Source organism: Stegostoma tigrinum, chromosome 28 (genome assembly GCF_030684315.1).
Source record: "Stegostoma tigrinum isolate sSteTig4 chromosome 28, sSteTig4.hap1, whole genome shotgun sequence".
In the NCBI taxonomy this organism is placed as follows: domain Eukaryota; kingdom Metazoa; phylum Chordata; class Chondrichthyes; order Orectolobiformes; family Stegostomatidae; genus Stegostoma; species Stegostoma tigrinum.
The window spans coordinates 46912234-46925329 of NC_081381.1; the positions used below are offsets into that span (position 1 = coordinate 46912234).

General features: G+C 42.4%; 1 protein-coding gene across 1 annotated transcript in view; it reads right to left on the reverse strand.

Annotated features, from left to right (window-relative positions):
* epha8 (eph receptor A8) overlaps positions 1 to 13096 on the reverse strand; it is a 495908-nt gene that overhangs the window by 41963 nt on the left and 440849 nt on the right. Inside the window, exons 15-16 of the mRNA XM_048561609.2 lie at positions 12809 to 12999; positions 4457 to 4612 (exon numbers count right to left, since the gene is read on the reverse strand). Of these exons, the coding sequence (XP_048417566.2) occupies positions 4457 to 4612; positions 12809 to 12999 (347 nt within the window). The remainder of the gene's footprint in view (positions 1 to 4456; positions 4613 to 12808; positions 13000 to 13096) is intronic.

Genomic DNA, 13096 nt, shown 5'->3' on the forward strand with positions numbered 1-13096 from the left:
AGAAATGGCTAAGAATGGTGAACACAGCAAATGCTGCGGGCCCTAACCACACTCTACAAATAGTGCTGAAGACTTGTGTTCCAAAACCAGCTGCAACTAATGTCAACCATCTCTTAGCTGCTTCTTCAACGACCTTCCCTCCAGACATCCCTCAGAAATAGGGACGTTCACGATTGATTGTACAATGTTGAGAACCATTCACGCCTTCTCAAACACTGAAGCAGTCCGCCTTCAAATACGAAAAGATCGGACAATAGCCAAGCTTGCGTTGACAAATGGCAAGTAGCTTTGATATTACACGTACACCAGGCATTGACCATCTTCAACAAAATAGAATCTAAGCATCACCCCTTGGCATACAATGACATTAGAGCACTGCTGCCTCACAGCACAGCACAGCAAACTGGGTTCGATTCCACTCTTGGGCTACTGTGTGAAGTTTTCACTTTCTTCCCATGTCATGGTGGGTTTCCCCAGGTGCTCCGATTTCCTTCTACAGTCCAAAGATGTGCAGGCTAGGTGGATCGGCCATGCTAAATTGCCTATAGTGTCCAGGGATATATAGGTTAGGTGGGTTATTGGGGAATGGGTCTCGGTGGGCTGCTCTGAGGGTCAGTGTGGACGTGTTGGGCCGAAGGGCCTGTTTCTACACTGTAGGGATTCTATGGTTCGTGATCTATAATTTCCTACTACCAATATCCCCTAGAGGTTACCAATTACCAAAGTCTGAACTGAAGAATCATATACATACTTTGGCTACAAGAGGAAGGTCAAATGCTAGGAATTCTGCAGTTGGCAACTCACCCCCTGATCTCCCGAAGCCTATCCACCATCTATGTTGGAATGTTCCCCACTTGCCGGAAGCAGTACAGCTCCAAAAACCGTCAAGAAGCTCAACACAGGTCAATCCAGGGTAAAGGGTCACTTGACTGACGTCCCATTTAATGCCTTCAATATTCGTTCCCTCCACTATTGATGCTCAGCTGTAGTAGTGTGTACTATTGACAAGATGTACCACAGAAATTCAATAACATTCACTGACAGCATGTTCTAAACCCATGACCTCTACCATCCAGGACAATGTTAGGACAATGAGCAAATTAGTCAAAGGAGAGACCGAGGACACAATCTCTTTGGATTTCCACAAGGCCTTTAACACAGGAATCTGCGATATAAGAACCCAAAGTGTTAGGGGTAGGGTGGTGGCATGGATACAAGACTGGCTGACTGCAAAAGGGAGACAGTAAAAACAAACGAATCTCTTCCAGTATGGCAGCCAGTGAATAATGGAGTTCTGCAGCGGTCAGTGTTGGGAGGACAATTATTCACGTTATGTACTAATGGTCTTGATTGTTACTAGGTTTTCAGATGACACAATAATAGGAGGAGGGACAGGTAGTGTTGAGGAAGTAGGAAGGCTGCAGAAGGACTTGGACATAGAAACATAGAAAATGGGTAGAGTAGGCCATTCGGCCCTTTCAGCCTGAACTACAATATTATCATGGCTGATTATGTAACCTCAGTATCCCATTCCCACTTTCTCTCCATACCTTTTGATCCCTTTAGTTGTGAGGGCCACATCTAGCTCCCTCTTGAACATATCTAACAAACTAACCCCAACAGTTTTCTGTGGGAGAGAATTTCACAGTTCATAACTCTCTGAATGGAGAAATTCTTCCTCATCTCAGTCATAAACGGCTTACCCCTTATTCTTGTAATGTTCTAGTTCTAGACTTCCCAAAATTAGGAACATTCTTCCTGTATCTAGCTTGTCCAATCCTATCAGGATTTTATATGTTTCTATGTGATTCCCCCTTTATTTTCCTAAATTCCAGCGAGTACAAGCCCAGTTGATCCTGTCTTTCCTCATATGTCAATCCTGCCATCCCAGGAATCAGTCAGATGAACCTTTGCTGGACTCCTTCAATGACAAGAATGTTCTTCGTCTGACTAAGAGACCAAGACTGTACACAATTCTCAAGGTATGGCCTCATCAAATCTCTGTATAACTGCAACAAGACATCCCAACTGTGACACTCAATTCGTCTCACGATGAAGGCCAGCATGCCATTAGCTTTCCTCACTGCCTGTTGCACTTGCATGCCAATCTTCAGCAACATTTCCACCATGACACCCAGGCCTTGTTATATCTCACCTTTTCTTAAACTGCCACTATTCAGATAAAAATTTGTCTTTCTGTTATAGTGACCAAAGTGGATAACCTTACATTTATCCACTTTATATTGCATTTGCCAAGTTTTTGCCCTCTCAGTCAGTCTGTCCAAGTCACCCTGCAGCCTCCTAGCATCATCTTCACAGCACACATTGCCACCCAGCTTAGTGTCATCTGCAAAATTGCAGATATTACATATAATTCCTTTGTCCAAAACATTAATGTGTATTGTCTATAACTGGGGTCCCAGTATTGACCCCTGAGGTACCCCACGCATCACTGCCTGCCACTCTGAAAAGGACCCATTTATCCAAATCTCTGCTTCCTGTCTCCAACCAGTTCACTATCAATGTTAATACATTAACCCCAATGCCATGAACTTTAATTTTCCTCAGTAACCTCTTGTGTGGAACCTTGTCAAAAGCCTTTTGGAAGTCCAGATACACAACCTTGTTCACTCTACTGTTCATATTCTCAAAAAATTCCAGAAGATTTGTCAAGCATGATTTTCTTTCAGTGACTCCATGCTGACTAGGACTGATTTTGTTACCACTTTACAAACGCTCAGTTATTTCATCCTTAATGAATGACTAAAACATAGAGGCATAGACTATTGTCTAAATAGAGAAAGGCTTTGGAAATCTGATGCACAAAGAGACTTGGCATAATAGTTTCTGATTCTCTTCAGGTTAACATGCAGGTTCAGTTGGAAGTTAGGAAGGCAAATACAATGTTAGCACTTATTTCAAAAGGCCAAGAATACAAGAGCAGAGATGTACTGCTGAGTCTAAGGCTCTGGTCAGTTTGTTTTTGGAAGTTTGTGAACAGTTTTGAGTCCTGTATCGAAGGAAGGATGTGCTGGCATTGGATGGAGTCCAGAGGATGTTCACAAGAATGATCCTGGAAATAAAGGGTTTGTCATACATAATGTAGTTGAGGACTCTGGGTCTATATTTGATGAGTTTAGAAGGATGGGTGGGGTCTGAATGAAACAGAATACTGAGAGCCTGGATAGAGTGGACATCGAGAATATTTTCCCATTTATAAGAAAGACTAGGACTTGAGGAGATGCTCTGTCTCAAGACTGAAGGGATGACCCTTTAGAACTGAGGTGAAGAGAAATTTCTTTTGCCAGAGGGCCGTGAATCTGTGGATCTCTTTGCTGCATAGGGCTATGAAGGCCAGGTCACTGAGTGTATTAAAGACATAGATAGGTAGGTCCTTTATTATTGAGGGGATCAAGGATTACAGGGATTTCTGAGAAAGGATCACTGGACCTAACCTCTACAGAAGCTGCCAGACCTGCTTAGCTTTTCCAGCAACTTCTGCTTTTATTCCAGGGAGAAAGTAGGAGAATGGGGTTGAGAAACATATCAGCCACAATGGAATAGCACTGCAGACTCAATGGGCTGAATGGTCTAATTCTGCTCCTACATCTCACAGTTTTATGGTCTAAGGGCAGCAGACATATGGAAATACCACTATTTGCAAGTTCCCTCCAATCCTCTCACTATTTTGATTTGAAAATATATCACCATTCCTTCATTGCAGCTGGCTCAAAATCCTAGAACTCACTTCTTAACAGTTCTGCCTCCTGCAAAATTTCAAGATGGCAGCTCACCACCTAAAGGGTTATTAGGGGTGGACAATAAATGCTCATCTGGCCTGCAACATCCACACCCTATGATATGGATGCATTCCTTCGATTTAAACTTGATCAAAACTTTTCATAATTTTAAATTCTTTCAATAGGTCACCCCTCAACCCTTTCTTTTCAGAGGAGGCAAATTGTATTTGTCTGCTCCTGGTAGGTGTAACCTCTTTCTTGTATGATCCTGGTAAATCATTTACACGTGTCCCTGCATCATTTGTACATCATGGAGATCAGATCTATAATTGGACTTTTCTATTTATTGTCATAAGTTTCAAAGGTTCAAATTGCAGGAAGTTGCTTCTCATACTGCTGCATGGGGCGGGGGCAAAGGCATGAGGCTTAGACTGCAACATCACTGTTTTTGTCATGCTGTTCAATCTGGAAATACCCTCCCACTCGATGCAAATGTATAAATGTGCAGAGGCTGAAAAGATTGGCTCAACTGTTATTCTAAACAGAGGAAATAAGACTGATGAAATTCAAAGTCCAACACAAGGAGTGATTAATAGGGCAAGGAAGAAATGAAAGTTGAATAAAGTTTAATTACTGTATATTTTACTGCAAAATGGGCATTTAGATCCATCATATTAATACACCATATTAATCATCTGCACTTTCTCAGTACTTACTCCAGGTTCATTCTCATTACCAAGCCCAGTGATAAATAACCTGCAGCTGCAAAGTTATCTTTATAGCGTCCCATTTTAATGACATCCAGCCATTCATCCACAGAGGCAAAAGATGTGTAGTTGGGAATGTTTCTGTTTAGCAGAGGACTGTTCAGTCTGCAAAATAAAGAGCAAATGGTAATATGAAGCTGAGAGTCTCATCATTCATTAGTCAATACTCAGTGCTAAAATTTATGTATTGATGTATTCTCCTGTAAAGCAGCATCTGAGGGAATATTGAAGACGTCCTTGCCTGTAGCCTTTAAGTCTTAATTATTAAGTTTTAATTCATGTATTAGTCACACTAGAGCTTCCACTTTTTGCTATCTAGAGCAATGCATTTAATTTTTCAAATCTGTGATTAATCCCATTTGAAAGGAACGATGGAAATGAAACTGCCGAAGACAATCTGGGCAAATTACAAATTCAATCATACAACTTGTTTTTTCCTCAGCCCAGTGTTGAAGAAGGAAGATGATGATGTTGGAGTGTTAATGGGATATTGGCAGTTTGAGAACATAGACAGCTCCTGAAACCTGTTCCTCGATTCAGGTAGATCATAGCTGATCTGTGTCCCACTTTTACTTGACTGCTTTCTCTCACTTCCTTAATATCCTTGATTAACATTACGCTCTTATGTTCTGTTGGAGAACTTTTCATTCCTGTAAAAGACAGGGCTATTTCCCCTCTGAATAGTTCACATTTTAGTTTCCTGACAGAACAATCTGTGATACTCCTGATATGACTGATTTCATCTGTGGTAAAGGCTTCTGGGATCTTTAAAAATAGCTGATACAGTTCATGACTCCATCTACATGTCAAGCACATGGTGCTGCAGTGGTGATGTCACTAGACTAGTGATTCAGGGAGCCAGAACTAATTCTCCAAATAGTTTCTTTTCTCATCTATGCTAAAAGCCCTCCTGAAGCTCAACACCATTGAGAATGAAGCACTTTTTTGAGCTTGTGATATCAAGCTAAGGGGAAGCAGTGGCAAAATGGTAGTATTATTGGACCAGTAAGCCAGATCCCTAAGCTAATGTGTTCAAACCCCACCATAACAATTGGTAGAATATGAATCCAAAAATGTGGAATTAACAAAAAGCTGGCCTAATGGCAGCCATGCAAACATGTAACCCTACCTAATGGCCTTTAGGGAAGGAAACAGCCATTCTCAAATCATTTGGCCAACATTTGACTCCAGACACGCAACAATGGTGTCAATTCTTAACTGCCCTTTCAGCAATAAGTGTTTGCTGAGCTAGTGACACATGCACCCAATTAATACATTTCTAAAAAAATGCCTGTTTTTGCCTCCAACTGGGTGGTGAACCTGGGTGGTGATTCAAGTTCAACATGACGGTGCAAAGCACCCCCATTCAAACAAACATTGGATTGGGATTCCAGAGGACAAAGTGGAAGGTAGCAGAGAAATGGGTCAATCTAGATGTGGTTGGATAATAGATATTACACAGTAGCTGCAGATCAGCTCCAGTGAATTGTGAAGAAGGCACAGGCGAGGATTATAAGCACGATGAACTGTGACAGTCAATCTCCTGTTGAATAGTTACAAACAGCAACAGCAAGATGGTTATTCAACCCTATCTCGAGGATTATCTAGGTACCTAGCATCCACCAGGAAAAACAGGTAGTTATCTCTGGATTACTACCAGTGCCACGTGATAACGAGTTAAGAAATAGGGAGAGAGTGCAGCTAAACACATGGATACAGGGCTGGTGTAGGAGGGAGGGCTTCCATTATATGGAATATTGGAGCACATTCTGAGGAAGGTGGGACCTGTGCAGTAAGGGCGGGTTGCACCTGAACCAGAAGGGCACAAATATCCTGGGAGAGAGGTTTGCTCGAGCCACACAGGGTGGTTTAAACTCGATTGGCAGGGGGTGGGGAACCGGATTTATAATTCAGAGGATGAGGTATTCAGCCTTCCAACAGACACACCAGGGAGTAAGGTTGTTTATAAAGAAATGCAGTGGATGGAGCATAATTGTGGACACAGAGATGGTTTGAGGTGTGTATACTTCAATGCTAGAAGTATCAGAAATAAGGCGGATGAACTCAGTACTTGGAACTACCATGTTGTGGCCATTACAGAAACTTGGGTAACTCAGGGACAGGAATGTGGAGGACTGTTCTAGGTTACAAAGGGACACTGATAGGATGCAGAGCTGTGCTGAGAAGTGGCAGATAGAGTTTAACCTTGAAAAATGTGAGGTGATTCATTTTGGAAGGACAAACTTGAAAGCTGAATACAAGTTAATGGAACGATGCTTGGCAGTGTGGGGGAGCAGAGTGATCTTGGGGTTCATGCTCACAGTTCCCTGAAAGCTGCTGCCCAGGTGGATAGAGTTGTTAAGATGGGTATGGTTGTTAGCTTTCATTAATAGAGGGTTTGAGGTTATGAGCGGTGAAGTTATGCTTCAGCTATACAAAAGCATGGTTCGGCCATAGCTGGGGGATTGAGTCCAGTTCTGGTTGCCTCATTGTAGGAAAGATGTGGAGGTATTGGAAAAGGTACAAAGGAGATCTACCAGGATGTTTACTGGAATGGAGGGAAGGTCTAACCAGGAAAGGTTGAGAGAGCGAGGGCTTTTCTTTTTAGAATGATGAAGGATGAGTGGGGACTTGATAGAGGTGTGCAAAATGATCAGAGGTATAGATAAAGTGGACAGCCAGAGATTTTTTTCCTAGTGTGCAGGTAGCTATTACGAGAAGGCATAGTTTTGAAGTGAGTGGAGTTAGATACAGGGGAGACGTCAGAGATAGGGTTGTGGAATGCATTGCCAGAGACGGTAGTGGAGTTGGCCTCATTTGGGGTATTTAAGCAGCTATTAGATAGCCATATGGTTGATAGTATAAGATAGGGGTGGAGGTTAGATAGACATTAGGATTGGGGTAAAAGTACAGCACAACGTCATGGGCCGAAAGGCCTGTACTCTGCTGTACTGTTCTATGTTCTATTTTCTGATATGAAAGGTTTGGAAAGTCTCAATTCATATTCAGCCAAGGTGTTTTCACATGTTGTGGAACAGCTTGTGGTGGGGTGGGAGGTTTTCTGCGATTGCCTTGCCCTCGCCAAAGTAAATTTAATAGCCAGAAAAATCAGGTTGCAGTAAATACAATCAGAAATTTCTGGCCACAGCCTTGCTGGTGATAGTTTTGAGAATCAGTCAAACATAACATTTTCAAACATCTTCAGCCTTTTTGATTGATTCAATTTTTAATAGAATTGTCTGTATTGTTTTCAGTGTGGCTGACAGTATATTGATTTTTAACAAGTTTTGTCAGCAGGCACTGTTTTTAATAACAAACAGGAGCTCATTGAGAGTAATTGGATCATATAAGCTGAGATCTTTATAGAAAGAAAGTTTTTAGTTAATTCATAGGGCATCTAAGAAGTTAGAAAAGTAGGGGTTTGTGTAAATGATAGTTATTTACTGTGAAACATGTTAGAGCTTAATTTTGCCGTTTCTCTTCCTTAAATGTATATGAATTTCCACAGTAATAATATGTAACATCGCAGTCATTTAATCTTTAAGCATTTGTGTCTGTGTTGGATCCTTGAAAGAGCTATCCAGCTAGTCCCATTCACATCTCCATCTTCATAACTCTGCTATTTTCCAACTTCAAATATTTAGCAAGCTCCCTTTTGGAAACTCACTATTGACTCTGTTTCCACTGCAATTACAGACAGTGTTTGCAGCTCATAATCACCCATTTTGGATGGTTGGATACTGGGTGTATCCTTCAGGATAAGTTAGTTCAAGAATCTGTTGGAATTGTCTGGGAAGTCTGAATACCTCTGCACTGGGACACTCAGTTCTGTAGAACCTGACAGGTTTTTCTCATACGGTCGAGCAGAAGAGAAGTCCACCTGGCTCCTCTTCTGCTCCACCAACTATGAACACTCTCTCAATCCCTAGACTAGATGTGACCCAACTCCAACTGACTCCCACCAACAACTCTCTAACCTGACTCCCATATGTTCCAAAATGACTATCCCAGTCCACCTACCACCCTATTCATCATCTATGTTAAGACTCACCCAGTTGTCACATGCATCCATCCCCACACACATATACCTGCTTCATGTCGCTGCTCAAAGAATGGTTGGGATTTTGAAACTCTTCATTTACAGAAGTACAGCAGTACTGCTGTAAAAGGGGGCTGTGGTTTCCATGAGGACTTTCTGCATCATTGCCTGTGAGGATCCTGTACCAAGACAAGTTATAAATGACATTCCCTTGGAAGCCGCACTGACAAGTGTGAGAAATCTAAGTGTATTTTTTGTTTGATGTCCATTTCAAGCCCACCGACTCCCACAGCTACCTAGAATACACCTCCTCCCACCCACCCTCCTGCAAAAATTCCATCCACTATTCTCAATTCCTCCGCCTCCGCTCCCAGGATGAGGCATTCCACTCACGCACACCCCAGATGTCCAAGTTCTTCTAGGACGGCAATTTTCCCCCCGCAGTGGTCGAGAACGCCCTTGACCGCATCTCCTGCATTTCCCACGCCACAACCGCCCTAAGAGGATCCCCCTCGTTCTCACACACCACCCCACCAACGTCCAGATACAACGCAGCATCCTCCGACACTTCCGCCGTCTACAATCTGACCCCACCACCCAAGACATCTTTCCATCCCCACCTTTGTCTGCCTTCCGGAGAGACCACTCTCTCCGTGACTCCCTTGTTCGCTCCACACTGCCCTCCAACCCCACCACACCTGGCACCTTGCCCTGCAACCACAGGAAGTGCTACACTTGTCCCCACACCTCCTCTCTCACCCCCATTCCAGGCCCCAGGATGACTTTCCATATTAAGCAGAGGTTCACCTGCACGTCTGCCAATGTGGTATACTGTATCCATTGTACCCGGTGTGGCTTCCTCTACATTGGGGAAACCAAGCGGAGGCTTGGGGACTGCTTTGCAGAACACCTCCACTCGGTTCGCAATAAACAACTGCACGTCCCAGTCGCAAACCATTTTAACTCCCCATCCCATTCTTTAGACGACATGTCCATCATGGGCCTCCTGCAGTGCCACAATGATGCCACCCGAAGGTTGCAGAAACAGCAACTCATATTCCGCTTGGGAACCCCGCAGCCCAATGGTATCAATGTGGACTTCACCAGCTTCAAAATCTCCCCTTCCCCCACCGCATCCCAAAACCAGCCCAGTTCGTCCCCTCCCCCTACTGCACCACTCAACCAGCCCAGCTCTTCCCCTCCCCTCACTGCATCCCAAAACCAGCCCAGCCTCTCTCTGCCTCCCTAACCTGTTCTTCCTCTCACCCATCCCTTCCTCCCACCCCGAGCCGCATCTCCATTTCCTACCTACTAACCTCATCCCACCTCCTTGACCTGTCCGTCTTCCCTGGGCTGACCTATCCCCTCCCTACCTCCCCACCTATACTCTCCTCTCCACCTATCTTCTTTTCTCTCCATCTTCGGTCCGCCTCCCCCTCTCTCCCTATTTATTCCAGAACTCTCTCCCCATCTCCCTCTCTGATGAAGGTTCTAGGCCCGAAACGTCAGTTTTTATGCTCCTGAGATGCTGCTTGGCCTGCTGTGTTCATCCAGCTTCACACTTCATTATCTTGTATTTTTTGTTTAGTAGAATTGGAAATAGATGGCCAGAAGATGTTGGTCAATCATGTACTGTGTAAAAATAAGCCCTCCTCATCTCTCTTTGAGTACTCTTATGGCATATTCATAATAAGCATAAATCTTGTTTGTTGTGAGAAGCCTATTTAGTTCCTTCTTGACACATGTGAAGGTCTCTGCAGTTTCAAGACCCATGTCGGCCATTGATCTCAGCAACTTACCACTATTTCAGTAAACGCATTGTGTATGTTTATATGCATGGATGAGGATAAAATGTTTTCATTTTTATTTCACACATCTACCTAATATACCACTGCATAAATCTATCTAAGATTAACTCAGAATCTAATGTAGGGGTGCCTGCTCCTGTTAGGAACTTAAGGAGATTGTTGTGAGGAATAATTCTTATCATCAAAAATACTTGGTATGAACTAGGTTTCTGTATCTCAGAAATCTATTTCAAATTCTTCACCAACAACTTTAATTCCCTTCAGACTTCATGCCCCAAATCTTTTCCAGCCATATCCTTCTAACACAGACGACTAATAGTGTTCATTATCTGTTCCCTACCACATCTTCCTTTCTCTGGAGGGTCAAATGACATATCCATAAGGATCTGCTAATGGGAGCTCCTGGAAGTCCCAAGGCAAGGAACCTGTGGGATTGCTGGGGAATTTTAAACTTCAAATAGGCAAGATCTTCTGAGAATGCCTCCAACTGTAAATGCAAGACCAACCCCCAAAAATCTCTCACACACACAGCAATAGTTTGTCAATAGTGTGATGAGACAATTTGTGCTCATGATGAAGCTATGTCCATTCTATCATTGCAAATAATGGAATTGGGCACAGCTCTCTTGCAGAAGGTGGAATCCCACAGATAAAACAATATATTCTTTCCCTACCAATTTTCTTGAGTGAAAAGGAAATGTTTCAGGTTAAATGGAAGCACAACTCTCACAGAATTCACTGTATGTTACCAACATTGAATGGTTACTGGCCAGAAAGCAGGTTTACTTTGCCTCCCACAGGTGAAGTATGTGTGCTAACTCTTTGTTACTTTGGATGCAAGCTGGCTGCAGAAACATGCTGAGACAGCAAATGAGAAACAGAAAAGTCAAATATTAATACACATTGGAACAGATGGATCCCTACCCAACCAAATATATCAGCATTCAAAAATTGTCTGCTTTCTCTTGCTCACTCTGTCAGCCTCCTTATGACTAATGGAGAAAAGAATCAAATTCACTGAAAGACAGGAAGCCTTATTCCACAGAAAAAAAACATTTTAACACTTTATGCTGAGTTACTGCTGGTTAATGTTTGATGTAAATTAATTTAACAAAGAATGTGGAGCATTTTGTGAGACTATTATCAGGTGGTTACCTTGAAGGGCATGTTTAACTGCTTTTGCATTGAGAAATTTTAATTGAGAAAATACGTTTCAAGATTCTGTTTTAAAGCAATGTATTTATTAAGAAGTCTTTGAGACAAGAGAGTGGCTGACCTTGAAGTAGTTTCTCCTGAACAACGAGCAATCTATTTCTGGCACTGACCACTAAACCCTTTACTATATTGTCAGCATTTGCTGAGGTTTGTCGAATATTGTTCCTCCCATCTTCCTCAGAGTGCAGGGAAGGGGGGAAAGAAGCAAATGCATGCCTAAAATGTCAGGTTTAAAGCAAACAAAAAGCTTCAATGTTAGTAAGAAAGTTGCAGCAAAGTTGGTGAGCAGAAGAGTTGTTACAGGCAAAACTCATTCAGTCTGGTAAGATAAATGATTACTGGTTTAAATTCCAGAAAACGTATTACTTTGTATTATTAAGTTGAAGTAAAACTAGCCATGATTTAAAACAATGGCATAACAGACTGGAGGGGTCAAATAGTCTAAACCTGCTCTTATGCTGGTTTGCTTATAAATCTTCGCTATTTAGGAAACATAGCACAAATCAAATGTTTTCTCCATCTGTCTTAGAGAAGATTGAAACATATGATATAACTGTAAAGTGTAATGTCCAGTGCTTATGTCTAGTGGAACATGTTGCAGCTATGATTTATTCATACAGGGATTGATTCTGTGTATGCAAATGAACGAACACTCTGTGTCTCTACTAATACTTCCAATTCCACCTGAATCTTGATTAAAGACAGGCATGCTGTGCAGCTGTTGAAGGATTGTTGCATTAGCTTTTCTGCAGCATGCACTGCAGTTAATCAAAGTAACTGCTTCCCCATCTTTTTTCCATTATCTTGTTGAGTCTAAATATCCTGTGAATTGCCAGCATTTGGACGTACTATGACAAAGAGTTCTCAAATCTTGCCAACCTTCACCAATGTGGCAGTGAGTTCAGGCATGATCAGTCCTCTTATATACAACTTCAACTCAACTTTTGTCTTTCCATAATTCAGAACAAATTGCATAATAGTACAAACAGCAGAAAAGATGTTAAAAGTAATGGGGTGGATCTTAATAGTGTGCGCAAGTATGAAATGAAGAAAGCAAGTCAACAGCTTGATTTGATTTACACTGTTCCTGATTAAATTCAATGGAAATAATAAAATTGATTGATGTAAAACAGTTGACTGACAATCTGTAGCCCTGGGTTTAGCCTCCTCGCTGTTGCCTTCACAGAGGCTGCTGTCTCAGACCCCTGGAAAATAAAGTAGTGGTAATTGGTTTCTTACCTGCTTGTGGTATCAAGGATCTTGAGGGCAGTGGGGTTCCTAATGAGCTTGTCCAATACACTGACGATCTGGAAAAACTTGGGCCTCTCACTGCGATCTTTCTGCCAACAGTCCAGCATTAATTGATGGAGGGCTGCTGGACAGCCCATGGGAGCTGGAAGGCGGTAACCTTCTTCCACAGATTTAATTACCTGTAATACAAAATATTGTATCTTTAGTATTGGTCTGATGCCAGGTATGTGGGTTGCATGTCCCAACAACTGACAGACTGCAAACAACATGCCTTCT